Source organism: Eulemur rufifrons, chromosome 17 (genome assembly GCF_041146395.1).
Source record: "Eulemur rufifrons isolate Redbay chromosome 17, OSU_ERuf_1, whole genome shotgun sequence".
Taxonomy (NCBI): Eukaryota; Metazoa; Chordata; class Mammalia; order Primates; family Lemuridae; genus Eulemur; species Eulemur rufifrons.
The window spans coordinates 23,273,575-23,292,599 of NC_090999.1; the positions used below are offsets into that span (position 1 = coordinate 23,273,575).

Below are 19,025 nucleotides of genomic sequence, written 5' to 3' on the forward strand. Positions count from 1 at the left end.
GAATTAGGGTGGAAGATTATTAAGAAGGGATTTCAAATAGCTTATTTCCCTCAGCTGGAAGTGAGATTCTCCTTGGTGACACATAGTTTTTGTGAATGATTTATTAATAATCATAACCTTGTAGGTAACAGGTTTACAGATTCCATCTTTGCTTCAGCAATTACATTTTACATTCACTATACATGTATACTCTCTATGGTGAATGGAATCCACTCTCCCAGATATTCAATTATTAAAATGTGTATGGAGGTTAAACTTTTTGGCAATGGTCCTTTCCAGGACCTCATAATAGCCTGTTGGCCCAATTACTCACCCAACCAATGCTTAGTGAATTCCCACTAGCAAAATGATAGCTAACATTTCTCAAGTGCTTACTACATGCCAGGCACTGTATAGAGTACTATCCCTACATAATTTCATTTCATCTTCCCAACAACTCCATGAAGTACTATTACTGTACCCATTCATTCTCCAAGGGAGGAAACAGCTTTAGGGGAGGGAAAATTATTTGCCTACAGGCACACATTTGGTAAAAGTGGTATCTGAACCCCAAACTATGACTTAGAGGCAGCTGTCATGGCCATTTCACCCCACCATGGTCGTGAGCAGGGTTGGGATTAGTTTAAAGCAAATCAGGTGCACAGGGTGCAAAATTTAAGGAGGCACAAATGGCCAACAAACATGTTGAAAGATGCTCAATGTCATTAGTCTTCTGGGAAATATAAATCAAAACCACCGTGAAGTACCATTTCACACCGACCAGCATGGCTAGATTTCAGAAAAAAAATAACAAGTGTTGTCTAGGATGTGGGGAAATTGGAGCCCTCCTACATTGCTGGTGGGAATGTAAAGTGATGCAGCCACCGTGGAAAACAGTCTGGAAATTGCTCAAAAAGTTAAACATAGAATTGCCATCATTGCCCATCTATTCCATGCTTATGTATATATAACCCAAAGAATTGAAAATGGATGTTCCAGAAAAAACTTGTATGTGAATGTCCATAGCAGCACTATCCACAATAGCCAAAAGGTAAAAAACCCCAAGTATCTGTGAATGATTGGATTAAAAAATATGGTACAAAAAACAATGGTGATCTAGCACCTCTTGTGCTATCCTGGATAGAGCTGGAGCCCATTCTACTAAGTGAAGTATCACAAGAATGGAAAAACAAGCACCATATGTACTCACCATCAAATTGGTCTTAACTGATCAACACTTGTGTGCACATATAGTAATAACATTCATCGGGTGTCGGGCAGATGAGAGGGGGAGGAGGGGATGGGTATATACACACCTAATGGGTGCAGTGTGTACAGTCTGGGGGATGGACACGCTTGAAGCTCTGACTTGGGCGGGGCAAAAGCAATATATGTAACCTAAACATTTGTATCCCTGTAATATGTTGAAATAAAAAAATATGGTACAGCCATATATTGTATGATTCCATATATATGAAATATCCAGATTAGGATATTTAGCAGGTTACTGGTTGCCAGGGGCTGAGGGAGAGAGAAAGAGGAGTAACTGCTTAGTTGTAGATATGGAGTTTCCACTTAGAGAGCTAAAGGTGCTCTGGACCTAGATAGCAGTGATGGTTGTACAACATTATGAATAAACTAATGCCATTCAATTGCACACTTTAAAATGGTGAATTTTACGTTTTGCGTGTTTTACCACAATAAAAACAAATGAAGGGGGCACTTACTCTCAGATTCCTATAGGTATAGTCCCTGTGAGTACCTGCCTAAGAGTGAGGTGCCTGGGAGTGCTGGCTTGCCTCACCCTAGCTTCGGTCCTGCTGGTCAGTGACATTTTCTCCATTCATTTACTACCTCCTCAAATTGGTCTGTGTACCAGGTGGGGAAAGAGCAAGGGGAACTATAGTGTACTTGGCATTATGACCTACATTTGCCTAAAACCTGAACTTAAAAAAATTTGCCACTAGTCCTACTGCTTATATGTTACTGAATAAATACCTAAGAAAGATTATTTTGAACATACTTGCTAAACAAATATCAGTTAACTAATATCAATTTTAAGTTAAATAGTGTACTTGGCATTATGACCTACATTTGCCTAAAACCTGAACTTAAAAAAATTTGCCACTAGTCCTACTGCTTATATGTTACTGAGTAAATACCTAAGAAAGATTATTTTGAACATACTTGCTAAACAAATATCAGTTAACTAATATCAATTTTAAGTTAAATAGTGTACTTGGCATTATGACCTACATTTGCCTAAAAACTGAACTTAAAAAAATTTGCCACTAGTCCTATTGCTTATATGTTACTGAGTAAATACCTAAGAAAGACTATTTTGAACATACTTGCTAAACAAATATCAGTTAACTAATATCAATTTTAAGTTAAACACATACTGAGAAATGCCTCTGATTAAAAAAATTTGTACAAAACCACAAATAAAATGTTCAGGATGACTCCTTTAAAGCAAACCTTCTCAACTTCAGCACTGCTTGATTTGGGACCAGATAATTCTTTGTTGTAGGGGGCTGTCCTGAGCATTGTGGGATGCTTAGCAGGATTTCTGGGCTCTAGCCACTAGGTGCCAGCAAAACCCCTTCTCCCTCCTTGCCTAGGTGTGACAATCAAGATTGTTTCCAGATATTGCTAAATATCCTGTGGGAGACAAAATAGTCCCCAGTTGAGAACACTTGCTTTCAAGTGTCTTCAACATAGCTAAATACTACTCAACAACAACAAAAACAACAAAGCAATCTATTTCTGAGCAATCATCTGCCAATGTTGTAATGCAGGTTGTCACTGGATGAGAGTCAAGCTGTTAGAAAATGTACTGTTTATTTTAGAATGAACTTCCAGAGCCTGTCACCAACACTGTATGCTGCAGGTTATATGAGTATTCCACAGACACTTTTTATATTATTTTGAAAAACATGGTCCAACACATTCTTTCACCGGAGAACTTGTTTTACAGAAAACATGTGAATTTGATACATACTTATAGATGTCACTTTTTAAACACACCACTCTTTCTGAACCCCTTTTCTTGTGGCTCACATTAATTATAACAGTTGCTTGTTTTACAACTTTTCTTGCTTTCATTGTTTTGCCCTCAAATCTGATAACATTAGAGGGTAAAGTAATTCAAGAAAGAGCCCATGAAAATGGAATTATTTGGCATTTAGCATCTTAAAGACTTCATAGCTCAAGCAAGTTTATATGACCAGAATTTATTTCATTACAACTTGCTAGTGAGATTGCTTTTCTGATTTTCTTGAACTAAGAACGAATTCAGTTTCCACCCCATGCTCATTCCAATGACTTGTTGGGGGGAGAAAATATTCAAGAGTGAGTGCCAGTTGGTATTGGAAGCTTTTCTAGTTTTTAAGGGGCAACCACTGATAACATGCCAATGCAATGATATGGCAGTGAACACGGAAGGGTCCCAGCCTGATTTTCCTTGTTGGATCGTGGCAGGTACATCAGGAAGACCTGAGTGACCTTGAACCTAATTAGCTACGTTATAGCTTATTATCCTAGATGTAGGGCTGAACCCAGCCCTGGCCAGCCATCTCTCGTCCTAGGATTCCCTTTGTCATCCTTGCTAAATCGCAAGGCCACTACGGCTATGCTCAATTGCCTGGCAGCTCAGTGGTGATCATGCAAACCAAGAAGCATCTCTCAGATTGACTTTGTTTTACTTTGCTAATTAATGACTTCCCCAAACATTATACTTGTGATCTTGGCCTTTAGCCTGATGTTCAAGTAACACTATTTACTCCCCAATTCTTTATTTGCAACATAATAGCTCAGGTATTAAAGTGTGTGTGTGTGTATATATATATTTTTGTCATATATATGAAGAGAGAGACAGAGTGAGAGAGAGAGAACTGAGTTTGGGGCAAAGCAATTGGATGCAGAACCAAACGAACCCCTTCTCAGAGCTGCCTCTCCATGGAGCAGCTCTGACTTCCATGGGGAGAAAGAAAAGAAATCCCATCTTGCCATGGAAGAAGGGGATATCGATTGCAGGGAAGCCAGGAGAGGATTGACAGGGGAAGCATACATGGAACATTCATTCTGGATGCAAGAAGACGGGATCAAAGTTGGGGACAGAAGGAGACCAAGTGCCAGCCTCATAGTCATAAATGACTCAATCAAAATTGATTTGAAATGCTCAGTTGACAAGGATATTGTGAATTTTCTCATCTTTCTTTTTGGAGATCCATCCAAAAGCCAAGAAGACTCAAACTGAGTTTGACTTTTGGTTAATACGTAATGGAGTAACAACTTCCTCACCCACTCCCCTTCGCCTTACCTATGTAAGTCACATCCACATAAAGTGGATCTGAGGAACTGGTTCCCATCTGGTTGGTAGCGTTCACTGTGATGATGTACATTTTCCATATGGAGGTATGCTTCTTGCTAAAGTAGCAGGAATTGGGGCCGCTGGTTTTGTAGTCTGGACATTCATGGGTGAGTGTCTCACTGCAATGAGTAATATACTATGAGTGAATAAGAAAGTAATAAAAAGAGTCTAGTTTTTTCTTAATAGATCAATATCACTGGCTTTTGGGGGCCAGTCATTCCAAGTGCAAAAGCCAGAGCCGATGAATGGCCGCGCGGGCTTCGTGCTCTGCCCACATCAGCGGGGGGTGAGAGAAGAGTGTGCTGAGAAGATGATTTTAGGGCCTCGAGTACTTTGCTTCTCATCAGCTGTTCTCTTCTACAGGCACTTTTGTGGACTTTGTGATATATACCCCCTGCCAAAAAACACTTGAGCTTCCCGTGGCCAACGCACCACCCTACCCAGGGCACTGTGGTTGGGTCATCTCAGGAAACAGGGACTTTCACCTGCGTGCACACACACAGTGGGACCATTGCCAATGCAACATTTATTGCACGTGTTGAGTTACATTTCATTAAAAAAATTCAAGAGAATAAAAAGTAATGGCAATACCTTTCAGACTGCACTAGGTCAGCAACAGAGTGAAGTGACTTTGAAAGGGGACATTTCAGGCCCCAGTGGCTCAGTAGGCTGCCCACATTTAGACTTAGGGGCCTCAACTCAAGACACACTGCACAGGTATAAAGGCTTGTTCAATTTTGGTTGTGTTTGAGTTCCTGAACTCTGTTTACATGTCGCCCCTTTGGCTCCCAGCTGTGACAACAGCCTAGTGTACAAACAAAGTGCCGTCATTGGAAAGTGGGCCAGCTGCCCCTCCCAGTAACTAAATGTTTTCTTTTTGGGGGGAGGATACAGCTCTCTCAGGATTTCCAGGAGGGTCTCATTGTGAACAACAAAATGCTCACACAGAGATGATCTCATTTACTCCTCACGGCAACCTTAGGTCCAAACATGCCCTCTAGGAGATTGTGCGTCCCGGATCAGCAATTTGCTAAGCAAAAATCCTCACCTTCTTTTCCTTACAAGGTTCATTATTTTCTTGAACATGAAACAAGTTTGAAAACCTAATGCACCATGTTTGGGAAGGATTATTACATGGTGCCACTTTGTATAATCCTCTATGTTGTAAAAGTAACATGTTTACTAAAAAAAACTATAAATGGCACAAGGTTTGTAGATGAGCATCTAGGATTAATTAGCATGTAGGAAACACTTACAAAGGGCCTTGGGCTGGAACCTAGGCTGTGACAGTTAGGTAATCTGAAACATTGCTAAAATTGTATTGCCACTGTGTGGCTGATGACCTTATGAAGACTGACAGAGCTCGTAAAGGACATTAACAGGAAATGTGGACATGGCCCTTAGACTCCCCTTTCCCCAGTGGTATGAGTGAGCCCTACTGGTGTAAATCCAGGGAAGTGCTGTCATTTGAACGCAGAACCAGTGTTCCTTTGGCCTGGAGGGCAGGAGCACCATGGGGTTTGACAGGAGAGAAGAGAACTTTTTACCCTTCCTTGTGGTAAATCAGAGTGTAATTGGTAGGAAGTCCTCCGTCTGTCCCCGGCTTCCACCAGCAGGTGAATGTTTCCTTTTCGGGAGAACGACATTTAGAGATCTCAGGTTTTCCAGGAGCTGACTGTCCTAGAAAAAGCCAAAAGCCGCTGGAGTCAATATTGAGGTCCACTGAACCCTCGCACTGTTCTGCTGGGGACAGAAGCAGATTGGTGGGACCCAGGCTAGTGACGAAGTGTCAAGGTGAGTAGGCCTAGAGTGGGGTGCTCAGGGATGCCAAAGTGTCAGCATCCAGGAACACTCCTCTGTGGGCTGCCCTGACACTGGCAGGACTCTTAGAGAGAGAGAGAGGGACAGAGCGCGTGAGAGCTTTGCAGTGGGGTGTGTCTCTGTGTGTGTGTGTGTGTGTGTGTGTACTTTGAGGTGGAGATACCAAGAGCCTATGTGAGGACCTGTGACTAACTAAAAGACTTCAACAAAGATTGAACCTTGACAGCAAGATGGATACACATGGATTTGGGAACATGTGGCCCTTCTGTAATGCCACAGAGGCTGTGAAGCTGATACCCTCCCACAGCCTAAGAGCGACCATGCAAAGAATCCTTCCCCAGGTACAAGCAACTTGCGGACACGTTGCCCGTGCATCGCGCTCTGGTGCTTCCCCACTCCACTCAACACTCTCCGTCTTCCTGCGGTCCCCACGCAACTCACTCGCCCTGTTCCCGATCTGTTCGTTCACCATTCACCGTATTGCTGATGCTGCCTTCACCTGAGCACGCCCAGCTGCCGCCTTCCTCTCTCCCCTTATCTCCTCCTCCTCCTCCCTCTCCCCTTCGCTATTCCTCGATTCCATTCAGCTTTGACCTTATGACCCACTCTCACAGTCTATCTCCCTGTCCTCTCTGTCCCCATTTCTGAATCTTGGTTTTTAGTCTCTCTTTCTCCCGTATTTCCCCTTCTTTCCTTGCATCTTTTTGTGGTGAGATGGCAGAGTGGCCCGCGACCATTATTACCTAAGGGCTGTACCCGGCCCCGGGCTAGAAGCCAGGAGATCTGAAGTGGTGTGGAAATACAATGTCAAGAGATAGAATTGTTTGGTTGCTTAATCCCCAAAGCACTTGGCTAGCTGGTCCCCATTTCTCTTGCTTGGCTGGCAGGTCCAAAGAGGGACAGAATGACCCCGGGGGTTTGCCCCAGTGCTGGTGGGCTGGGGAGGCCAACCGAGTGCACCCATACGACTCCAGCTGATCCTCTCCTTGCCCAGCTGGACGCCCTTGCGCTCAGTCAGGAAGTCAGGAGCAGAGAGGAGAGCCTTCAGGTGTGGGTGGTCTCAGCAACTCAGGGGGTTCTCTTTCCTCCCACGCTCCGTCCCCAGTCCCTCAGGCCGATTCCTAGGCCGGAGCTGGACACCGGCTCAGAAAGAGCAATCTGGAGGAGACCTCAGTGAGGGGAAACAGATGGGGAGAGTGGTCTCTAGGCAAAGCTGGCCAGAAAGAGGAATTTAAAGAAATGGCATGTACAGGCTGGGGCCCAGGAAACCAGGCTGGAGTGGCCACAGGAGCCCGGGTGCCCTCCAGCTCCCAGGCCCTGCTGAAAACCGTCCGTGCCAGCCCGGTGTGGCTCTGCCAATATCTGTGACACTGTTCATCCTCCAGGGATAATTTCTTCAGGGTAACGTGGTGTTGAGACTCACAAAAAAAAAATGCAAGGTTTTTGTTTTGTTTTGTTTTGTTTTTGTCATGGGAGGGAGGAGTGTGTGAAGTAGAAAGAAATGTTTATTAAAAAAATATCCAAACTCTATGGTTCAATAATGATCACACATGTGGAAGCCAATTAGGGAAAGCACTGGTAATTTGAGTATTTAGTTTCCCTTGTGGGTTATTCTGACCTCTGATTTCCCTTTTATTTCTCACTAAAAGCTTATCTCTTTTGCATTTTACTGATTATTAATAGTACCTTTGGAAAACTAAAGAGAGGAAGGTAAATTTGTAAAATTACAGTTTGTCAAATGTTCCCTTCACTCACTTTAGAAAAGACTGTTAAACTTACTGGACTGTCTCAATGCACAGAAACACGGAATAAACCACACAGGCACCCACCACACATGCACGTGTGGACACACATGCCCCCCTCCCCAGAGCCCACGTCAGAAGTACATATATGCACACAGAAATATGCTCAGCTACATGGAAGTACACACTAGTACACATATAGGCACACAGAGAGAAATACACAATGTAGACATACACAGAAGCACACACATAGACATGTATCCACACACAGAAGTATACATATACAGGTACACACAGAGGACCATTTGCAATCAAGCACTTATCAAATATACCACAAGCACATATAGAAATCTGCACACCCAGAAATGCACAGGGGTTGACACACAGAAATGTACATATACGGGTACCCACCTGCTCATTTAGCTGTGGACTTCATTTCCCCATTAGCACAGATAACAGAGCTGGCTGTACCTGTTCCCCACCACGTAACATCAGTCTCTTACATCTCATTATGGTTTTTCAAACATTTTACATATACATAATTTCATCTGAGGTAGAGGAGACATCACTATCCTCACTTTGAAAATTTCAAAACTTGCAGAGATTAGATAATTGGCTCAAGATCACACAGCTAGTAACTGGCAGAGCCTGGATCAGAACTCAGGTCCTGTCATCCTTAGAGCCGTTTCATTACAGTCCCAAAATACGAATGAAATGCAGAGAGCATAGTGACAAGATTTTTCATTAATTGCATTAATTTTAATGCAAAAATATTATGAATAATTTAATAGCAGCACGTGACACGAACATTTTCATTCGGACTCTCAACTCTCTTGACAAACACTCCGGGCAATGAAAGAGAGTGGGATGGTCTCTTACTCACCATTCAGAAGACTGGTGTTGAGAAAAAGTAGCAGAATGAAAACAGTTGTGGATGCCACATTTTCCTTCATGTTGACTCCCTTTTCTTGCTACAGGAAATGTATCAGAGGTTCACTAGAAGAGAAGGCACCAGGCAACTTTTGTGAAATGACAGTCTGGTCAGGCACATGCACCACTTTATTCTGGGTCTTTGCAACTGATTCTTGCTCCTTGCTTAACGTGAATGACAAAACAGGAGAAAGGAATGTAGGAAAATGTAACAGGGCTGGATGGCTTGGCTCAGAAGCATCAATTCACACATGCTGGGATAAATTCCACCAGCAGAGGTCCTCAGATGACAACGCAGAGAGTTCCAGGGTCACTGCGGCAGTCGGCTCCTTTGCACACACCCCAGAGGAAAATTGTTCTCTTTCCACCACGTAGTCACCTAACCATATATCACCCATTTTAGGTGACATAGATTGCATGCCCTATAAGACCACCACAAGGACGGCTCTGGCTCTGATCCACTAGCCAAAAAGTCCAGGCTGAAAAGTTAGTACCCTCAGTACCGACTCCAATCTAGCTCTGTTGAGGCCTCCAAGTTAGGGGGCTTCCACTGAAGGTTCATGCCGAGAAGGTTCTAGAAGTCTTCCAGGCTCTGGGCATGACCTAGAAGTGAACTACACAATGAACTCTAGTAAACCTCCACGTGGTTTCTTTCTCCCTTTTGAAAATCTCCATAGACAAGAGATAAACTCCAGTAATAATTTAAATCCCTTGGGTTCAGAGTATTAATTTTGAACATGCAGGGGTTGAAAGTTTTGAGCAATTTATTATTAATATTCTTATTTTCACCCTTGGAACGTTGTTCAAAGTCTCTAAATGTCCTAAGAGAGAAGGATTTTTAAAGACATTTGAAAAAAAAAAAGGCTCATTAGTCTTGTTAGACTTCAAACAACTCTCAGAGAACAATAGAATTGATGAACTAAGTATAAATTCTCAGAAATACATGGCTTAAATTTTCCTTTAAATTTTTATTGCTTTTTTTTTAATCAAGAGAAGAACATTTAGGGTCAGAGCTGCCCATCTTGGGACATTTGAGATGATTGAGTGTTGTTTGATGAGCCCCTAAGAAACCAGCCTTTGCCTCCTGTCCAAAGGGTAGTTTTTCATCTACCAGACAGTCACCGACTAAGGGACAGCTTCTTGAAGGCTTTCTCCGCTTGCTACTACTCCCTGTGAGACACACTCAAATCTTAGCGGCAGCAGAGGTCTGGGGTACAAAGGCACCACCAAATAGCTCTCTCGTGATGAGGTTTGAAGTTCAGTGATGGGTCCTAAGAGGCCGCCAGTGTCTTGCTCTTTGGGAAAGCTTCTAATTGCTCTGGCAGGATTCCTTCCAAATGCCTTCGAAACCACTTGCTTCCTCTAACCCCTCAGGGTCAACTGATTTCAATCAAGTGGTTAAAGGCTCCCAGTGGGTTTTAAACAATGCCTTCCACTTCTGGAGCACCTACGGTGGGCCAGGCACCAGGCTAAGTACCTTAATCATTTAAAGTTCATTTTGCCCTCACACCAGCCCCATGAGCAGGTGCAGGTTTTAACAGATGAGGAAACAGAAATATAGAGAGGTGTAGTAACTTGTCAGTTACGTGCCCATGGGGAAAAGACATCTGGCAAATCTGAGAGCCTCTGAGGGAAAAGTCTGTGATGGATGGTCCAATTATTCCCCCTTCTGTGGGACAGACAGTGGAGACAAAATCAACTGATCCAGCAAAGCTTGGTAGGGCACGGCATCCGAGCAGGGGTGGGAGAGCCAGCGCTGAGAGCGGCCATCTCAGCTACTGCCCTGTTTATGCCCGAGGACGTCAAACGCTGTCGATCTCACCAGTCCAGCTTCACTGGGTACCTTAACCTTGGAAGAGTTCTTTGTCCCGGTGACCTGGTGATTTCAGCCTGGCTTGGAGATGGGACTCAACCCACTGACTGAAGGGTTTTTTATAATATCCCTCTCTTGAGACTTCCCTGTTCTTTTGGGCATCGCATCAAAATACTATAAATCACACCCTTCTGGTGAGGTCAGGTGCTATCCAGACAGCTTTGGCAGAGGCCAAAGCAGGGCTGCACATGTCTTTTTTTTGCAAAAGAAAGTCTGGGATGGGAAGCAGAGCATGACAAGTGAGAGCAGATATTGTCATCGGTTTATAAGCCCTCATGCCCTGGAGCAGGATCAAAGACACTCTCCTAAATAAAGTTCTCCTATGAAAATGCTTTCAGGAAGCATTTTATGGACTAAGAAGAAACAGATTTCTTCCAGGATTTCCTAAGATATATTCTGGAATCTGGTTACTATCATGCACTTTTTGATGCCTGAAACCCCTTTGCGAGAAAATTAGACATATTCATAGTACTGTTGTGTTATGTTTCAGTAATGATTTCCCAACTCATCCTGAATCTTATTCTCCATCAGAGCAAACACAGTGGGGTAATTATGTCTTCAGAGAGAAAAATAATCATACTGCTCAGCCCTAAGGGAGCTATGCTAAATGTTAACCCAGATCACACATGATGGTGTTCGCAGCACTAAGCACCCCTCCTGCGTGTCCACTGAGCACTTCTCATGGCTGGCAGACACTAGGCTGGGGATAACTTTGGTTTTGTCTCTCTGAGTTCACCATCCATTGCACTCAGGATCTTGACCAGGGGCAGGCATGGCCCTCCCACCCCCAGTTGTTGGGACTGGAACACCCAATGAGGGTCCGAAGCCTGGCTTTCAAGATGTTATAGCAGCAGTCGGCTCCAAATGCTAATGGAGTCCAACTCGCAAAAAGTCAGTCCTGCACATCCAGCCCAAGGCCAATCATCTTAGGCTTCACTCCTCACCAGCTCCCTGGGTGTGACTGTGGTTTAAAATGCAAGGCAGGGATCTGAAGGGCAGGTCTGTAGCAAGTCCGCAGCCCCTCACCTTGCCCATGGCTGCGGCCTTGACTTCCTTCTCCTCAATCCTCAGAGACTCTCCCATCTGAACAGTCCTCCCTATTACCTTATTTAAATACTCCTTCCCGCCATGCTTTGTCCCACTGTGGTATGAGCTCCCTCATGTCCTTCTGCATCAACGCTGGTCCTCTCTTTCCAAAAGCCTCCCTTCACCACCCTCTTCCATTAAGCCAAGTCTCTTCCCAAAAGGCCAACAGTCAAGGACAAGGTCCAGCAGTTTACTGTGCCCTGGCAGCTTGCACTCTGGAGAAACTAGAGCTACCCTCCCCAGAGGGAGAATCAGGGCCACAGTCCCATGGCCTGAGCTGACTACAATCCACATTAGGGAGGGCATTCCAGAGCAGAGGGGCAGAGTGGCCTCCTGAGGGCTGAAAAACCAAACAAACAGATCTGAGCTCCCAGCACACAACTCCCCACTGCAACCCCGCGTGCTCTGTGGCACCTACTGCCAGACTTCGTCTGCGGGTGCCGGCCCATCCAGTCCCTGAGCCAATCCTGAACGCCAGCAATCTCGGCCCCACCCTTCTGCGGCACTTGCTCCCACAACTGGCATCACGTGGTCCCCTGAGCTGAGTGCAGGCCCCACCCTGTCCCATCGTATCTGCCACTGTTGCCCTAACCTTTTACTCAGGTTTTAGACGCAGGTCCCGTGACTCTAGAAATGGACCTTGCAAGCTAGGCAGGGATTCTGAGGGCATTTTTAGTTCTTGCAAGCCCAATTCCCCAATGAACAAGCAGGGTCCAATCCAAGATTTGGATTTCTTTAGACTGTCACACATATGACACAAACTGTAAGTATTATACAATCACGTGCCACATAACTATGATTCGGTTAATGATAGACTGCATATACAACGGTGGTCCCACAAGATTATAATACTGTATTCTTACTGCACCTTTTCTATGTTTATATATGTTTAGATCCACAAATAGTTACCATTGTGTTACAGTTGCCTACAGTAACATGCTGTACTGGTTTGTAGCCTAGGAGCAATAAGCTATGCCACAGAGCGGAGGTGTGTAGTAAGCTATACCATCCAGGTGTGTGTAAGTAACTCTAGGATGTTCACACAATGATGACATTGCCTGGCACATTTCTCAGAACTTTTATCCCCATCATTAAATGACACATGACTGTATTCTACTCAATGAATTACCACAGAGTGATTAATATCCATGTTACCACTTAGGTCAAGAAATTGAATACTAATAGCACCCTAGAAATCTAACTTGTGCCAATCTCTACCCACCTCCTCCCAATACAAACCATTCTTCTGACTTCTAGCACTGCAGCTTAGTTTTTCCTGCTTTTGAACTTCATATACACAGAATCACACAACATGCATTTTTTGAGTGTGTGTGTCTGGCTTTTTTCATTTCACATTGTTTTAGGATTCATCCTAAATGTACGATTGTTATATGTAGTTTTACATAATTCATTTTCATTTAATCTCATTCATCTTCATATTATACTCAATGAAATACTGTTATTTACTCATTCTACGGTTGATGGACATTTGAGTTGTTTCCAGTTTTTGGCAAAATTTTGGTTTTGCTGAGACTGACCAAGCCTCGCGTGGCAGGGAAGCCCTGCACACCTCGCAACCACCCTGTGCTCTCCCCCAGCTTCGGTTCTCTACTATGAATGGTTAGCACGCTGCCTGCCACATCTCCTATCAACCCAAATTAAATTTCAAGTGCCTGTTTTGTTCCTAAAATTGCAGAAAGTCTCATTTCTCGCAAACAGATCTTGAATACATTCATCCCCTGTTTTAAGTGGTAGGCGCCGTGTTTGGTCCTCCTTTTTTGGGGTCCTCTGCCTGCTGGGTCTCCTTGCCTGCCCTGCCCCACCTGAGATAGATGGCCTGAGGCCAAAATAACAGGGAACGAAGCCCACATGTAGCATTTTATTTCCAGGAGTCTGACTTTTCTTTCCAATACAGAATGCCAACATTTAGTTTGGAAAACAAAGGGCATAATGTGCTCAGGGTGAGGAGAGAAGAACAGAGGGGATTAGCTATCACACACCAGGCTAAAGATTAAGGGTGTTATACAAGCTCTGCCCAAAGTCAGTGGTCAATGCCTCTAGAATGAATAAATGAATCAATGAAGACTTAAAGGGGAGAAAAACAGAGCAAGGCTCTAAGATATGGGACAACAGTCTGCATGGGGGGACTGGTCACATGCTAGTGTTATCAGGCAGTAGACTTGGAGCCAGTGTGGGTCCCAGTCTTTGACGGGGGAATCTGGGGAGGTTTTAAGGAGAACATGGTGGCTGCTCTTTCATTTCAAACATTGAAAGTTGGGGATACAGTGTCAAGAGAACCCTGGCCCAAAGATGGGGAGATGAAGGTTCTAGCTATTCCTGCTCTGCCAATAAGTAGCTTTATGCAAACATGTGCCCACAGCAGTATCTGCCTGGAGCCCAGGCGGCACATTTACACACTTGCCTGTGAACGCACACAGGAGGACCCTTGCCCACGTGGTCATCCGTTATTACTGTTTATCATCGCAATCACCAAGTTTACATTTTCTTGCTCTTTGAACAGGTTTCCACCCTATACTCTGTTTTGAGATACCCTTGGGTGGGAAGCATCTGGAACTTTCCACAAGGGAATTGCTTTTATATAAAATGTTTATCACATTAGAATCTGGCAGTTTAGTCAGAACAGCATGGGTACGTGACAACAATGAAAAATCACATAGAGACTGCTGTATGGTGTCCTCCTCGGGTTCCAGATACTCCTCCCTCCTCTCCCAGGAGCTTCAAAAGTCTCACTGAGGGGAGAACTTCTTGAAGACTCTGAGCTCTGTGAAGACTCATCAAAGGAGAAGGTGAGCTCTAAGCACGATGACGGCCGCAGTCCGTGAGAGGCTGATGCTTAGCAGAGACGGCATTTGTCTAAACTGCAGCTGACTCAGAATTGGTTCGGCAGAGGAGGACTCGCATGGAAAGATCTCCTGGCTTCTAACCTAGTCGGGTAAGTCACCACAGTGTGGGGGATGCACCTTTGTACTAGAGTCACTTTAATAGAACCAAACATTGAACACTTCCCCAGGGCTGGAGGTGTCGTTTCCAGGTTTGATTACAGCGACTCCACTCACTCATTGCAACGTTTTTTTTTTTTTTTTTTTTTTTCTCTGAGGGAGGATTGTTTTCATTGAGCCTTTTTGGCTTAAAGGCAAGAATAGGAACCGGGTGAGTTTCAGTTCTCCCTGGGCCATTCCACCCTTGGGACAGATGGTAGAAAATCCATGTTGGCCTGATTTTCAGAGAAACTAGTACCTCATGAGATCTTCAGTCAATTACGAACAATTAAAAAACACCCATAAATTGTACATTATGTTTTGCAGTTTACAAAGCGGTTCTGCAGACAGCAGTGGTTTTCAATCCAGGATCACATCACAATAAGGCAGTTTCTTAAAATGACTCATTCCTACGCCCTGGCCCCAGACACTCTGATTAATTGGTTCAGAGTTGGGCCCACTCGGACATGGGCATTAAAAAAAATCTCTCTAGGTTATTGTAACATGAAGTCAGGGTTGAGGACCACTGACTTACATGATGTCACCTAACACATGTGACACTGCACTGACAGGAGAGGAAACTGAGGCTCAGAGCGGTGACTAGCTCTGTCCACCGAGGCACACTCAGGAACGGGAATCCAGTCTGTGCACTCTCAGCCCTGCCTCAGATTAGCAACAATAAAGACAGAATGACAAAACTTTTATTTATGCAGTGATTTACAGTTTATAAAACACTGTCACTTCATTGTCGTACTTTATTCTCACAAAATAAAGTGTTCCGTGGGCAGGGCAGTTATTGTTATTACTATTACACATTATTGCTCTGATTTCAAAGATGGGGAAACTGAGGCTCAAAGGAATAAGTGGTTTAAACCAACAACTTTACCTTAAAAGCCTCCAGTGTGCTCAGAACTGCGTGGAGATAAAATCAGCAAACCCTTGTATAGGACACACTTATGTGCTTATGTGCACTGATATAAAAATATTTTAATATTTACATGTGAAATACTGACATGTATATGTTGCATGCCAGGCACTGCTTGTTCACTTGCTGCACCCTTGCCACAAGCCTGAGGTGTAGGTCCTCTTATTATTTCCATCTAACAGATCAGGACACTGAGGCCCAGAGAGGCTCTGTGAGTTGTCCAAGGCCACACAGCTAGTGAGTGGTATACGGAAGGAGAAGAACGCAGCAGTTGAGCTCCGGGGTCTGTGTTAACCACCACACTTTCAAAGGAGCAATGGCCTGACCTTCAAGGACCTCCAGAAGTACAAAGTCCAACCTGGCAGTGGGGAGTGGGGATAGGTCAGAGGATCTTGGGGTCACAGGTTCTGAGCCCTTTAGAGCAGCCCTCCTCCTGATAAAGTGCTTACTCAGCACACTCCCCTGACCCGAAGGCAGCTCTAATGCTGAGGGCTGTGGAGACCCAAGGATGGCTCTTGAACAGCAGTGGGTATTCGGGGAGCATTGTTCCTGCGTACCCTGCGTACCTCAGCTATAATGTGTCAAAGTCTTTGGAGGGCAGGGCCTAGGAAGGGGCATTTTTAACAAGCACTTAGATGATGATCACTCCAGCTGAAGTTTGAGAGCCCCAGCTTGAGCTAAAAGGAGGGGGAAGGGAAGATGCAGTGGAGGGAGGATAGTGGCGTCCCCTCCATGGGAAACACTGCATTTAGAACTTCCATGGAGATACTGGGGTTGATCTGATTGGATTATTTTATTTGTTTCTCCCCAGTCATGGGAATACAGACCCCTACCCATTGTCATGGGACAGACTCATGCATCCTGTGCGAGGAGTACACATCCCACCTTGATGACTTCGGACTTGGCCATGTGAATGGTTTTGGCCAATGGGATGTGAATGGTTGTGATTGTTTTTGCTGCATCCAAATGGAAGTCTTCAACACAATTGCAGGGTTTGGCTGAGGTCTTCTTGCTTTTGTTCTCCACTGCCCTTAGGATGTCACAGATAGTGGCTACACCCTCAATCTGGGTTTTAAAACGAGTAGACAGGTGGAATTCAGCCAATCCTAGCAGAGCTACAGCCAACCTGCAGCTGCCCACAGTCCTTACATAAAGTGAGCAAAAAGTAAACGTTGTTGTAAGATACTGACATAACACTGGTGTTTGTTACTACTGCAAACTGACTAATACAGGGCAAGAGTAGGGGGAGGAGGATATATGTTTTGTAAAATTGTTCAAACAAGATTATATTTTTTGCAGAGGGATCTCTGTGTGTTATATAGGGCTGTGTGTGAGAGAGAGAGAGAGAGAGAGAATGTGCTGTTCATCTAAACATAAAATAACTTTATTTTGCCATAACAAATGACTATTGTATTAGGAACAACCTTGTCTATTGCTGTATTTTAATGACTGGAAACTTGGACTTGGGAGGTGAGAAGGAAAGTTAAAATAAAAACAATAAATCATTGGCCTACTGGCACTGCCTCTCTGGCTCCCTGCTTGTGTCAAGAAGAAAGGAACATCAGGAGTTATAGAATCAGGAAATTTTGGATCTAAAAGGAGCCACAAGACTTGAAAGGTATTCTGATTCAACCCCTTACTTTTCCATATGAGACAACTGAGGCCTGGAAAGATGGAGTGCCTTGGCCAAGTGCCTGATGGGAGAATCTTTGCAGCTTCAGGGTGGGCACAGCTGAGAAAACTGACCAGTCTAAGAAGAAATTCTCAAGAACATTTTTCCTCTCTAATTCCTTGATTTTCCCTACCACCTCAGCTAGAACCCTGGGAATCTATTCACAGGAGCAGTAAAAACTTCTAGTGTCCATCAGAATTTGGGTTTCCTTTCCTTTCTGGCCACACAGTTAAAGTTCACTTCATTGCCTCCCCTGTAGTTAGATGGAGTCAGATGATTGGGTTGTGGCCTCTGAAAGTGGGCAGAAATAACATACAGTCACGCACTGCATTTCGGTCAATGGCAGCCAGCATATACTATAGTGGTCCTGTAAGATGATAATGGAGCTGAAAAGTTCCCATCACATAGGGACATCTTAGCCATGGTAACATCATAGCACAGTGTATCATTCCTGTATTTGTGGTGATGCTGGTGTAAACAAACACACTGCACTGCCAGTAATATAAAACAGCTACAGGCAGGTCCTTCAGGAGAAGAAGGCGTTGTTATCATAGGAGATGACAGCTCCATGTGTGTTATTGTCCCTGAAGACCTTCCAGTGGGACAAGATATGAATGGGGAAGATAGTGATATTGATAATCTTGACTGTGTGTAGGCCTAGACTAAGGTGTGTGTTTGTGCCTTCATTTTTAACAAAAAAGCTTAAAAAGTAAAACAAAAATAAAAAATGTTAAAAGTAGAAAAAAGTTTATAGAATAAAGATATAAAGAAAGAAAATATTTTTGTACACTTGTACTATGTGATAGGGCAGCCTTGCTAATAAATTAACAGAGAAAAATAAACTATCCAGCAGAAAGAAAGAGAAACAAACTCAGCATATAATTGCACCGTTGAAGGAAAAGATCACAACACAACAGCTCGTTGTTTGATTAACCACCTGTTGTTTTACTTGAGAGTTGTTTTAGCCTTGAAGAGCTCTGAGCAGATAGCAGCGGTACAAGCTCTCCACGCCAGTTCCTGTCAGGACCACGTTTCAAGGACTCTATTAAAGCCAGCCTCATAGAGAAGGGAAAAACAAACACAGCAGTTTCACAGCTGTTTTCTGCTATCAGCTGGCAACAATCACTTTTTTCCTCTCCTTTATTTCCATAAAAATCCCAAGCCTCTTCTGCTCAGGCACATGCCTTCTTAAAGCAAACCTTTCCGTAGAATATTGAGGTCATTTATGAATGTATCAATTATGGTGTGATGTGGTGAATATAGGATACCCTCAGCTGCTCCTACAGACCAAAGACTCTTGGCATAAATCAAATGCCGGGGACTTGAGCATTTTTAGCTTCTGAGTCTCCTTTTTATAGTGTCCCTTCTTGCTTCCCCCTCCCCTCCCTCCTTCTCTCTGGCCCCTCTCTATCTCTCCTTCCTCCTTTCCTTTTTAACATCTTTTCCTTTACATTCAATTTGACAGCTAGTAATTCTCACTCTTCTTAATCAACTCTCTTTCAGCAGACTCAAGAGAGTCTCTTCTGGCCCCTTCTACTCTACTGTTGCTTCTGATCTGATGTGAATTCAGAAACCCAATAACTAAATTTTAGAAAATTACAGCAATTTAAAATGAGAATAACTATG

General features: G+C 43.9%; 1 protein-coding gene across 3 annotated transcripts in view; it reads right to left on the minus strand.

Annotated features, from left to right (window-relative positions):
• The window catches only part of PRLR (prolactin receptor), a 104,945-nt gene that overhangs the window by 15,745 nt on the left and 70,175 nt on the right, over positions 1–19,025 (minus strand). For 2 of the 3 annotated variants that reach the window (XM_069492671.1, XM_069492672.1), the window contains 3 exons: positions 8,798–8,910; positions 5,899–6,031; positions 4,301–4,470 (listed from right to left, as the gene is read on the minus strand). The exons of the other annotated variant lie outside the window; for it this stretch is intronic. In XM_069492671.1, the coding sequence (XP_069348772.1) occupies positions 4,301–4,470; positions 5,899–6,031; positions 8,798–8,867 (373 nt within the window). In that variant the 5' untranslated portion in view covers positions 8,868–8,910. The remainder of the gene's footprint in view (positions 1–4,300; positions 4,471–5,898; positions 6,032–8,797; positions 8,911–19,025) is intronic. 3 annotated transcript variants of the gene reach the window in all.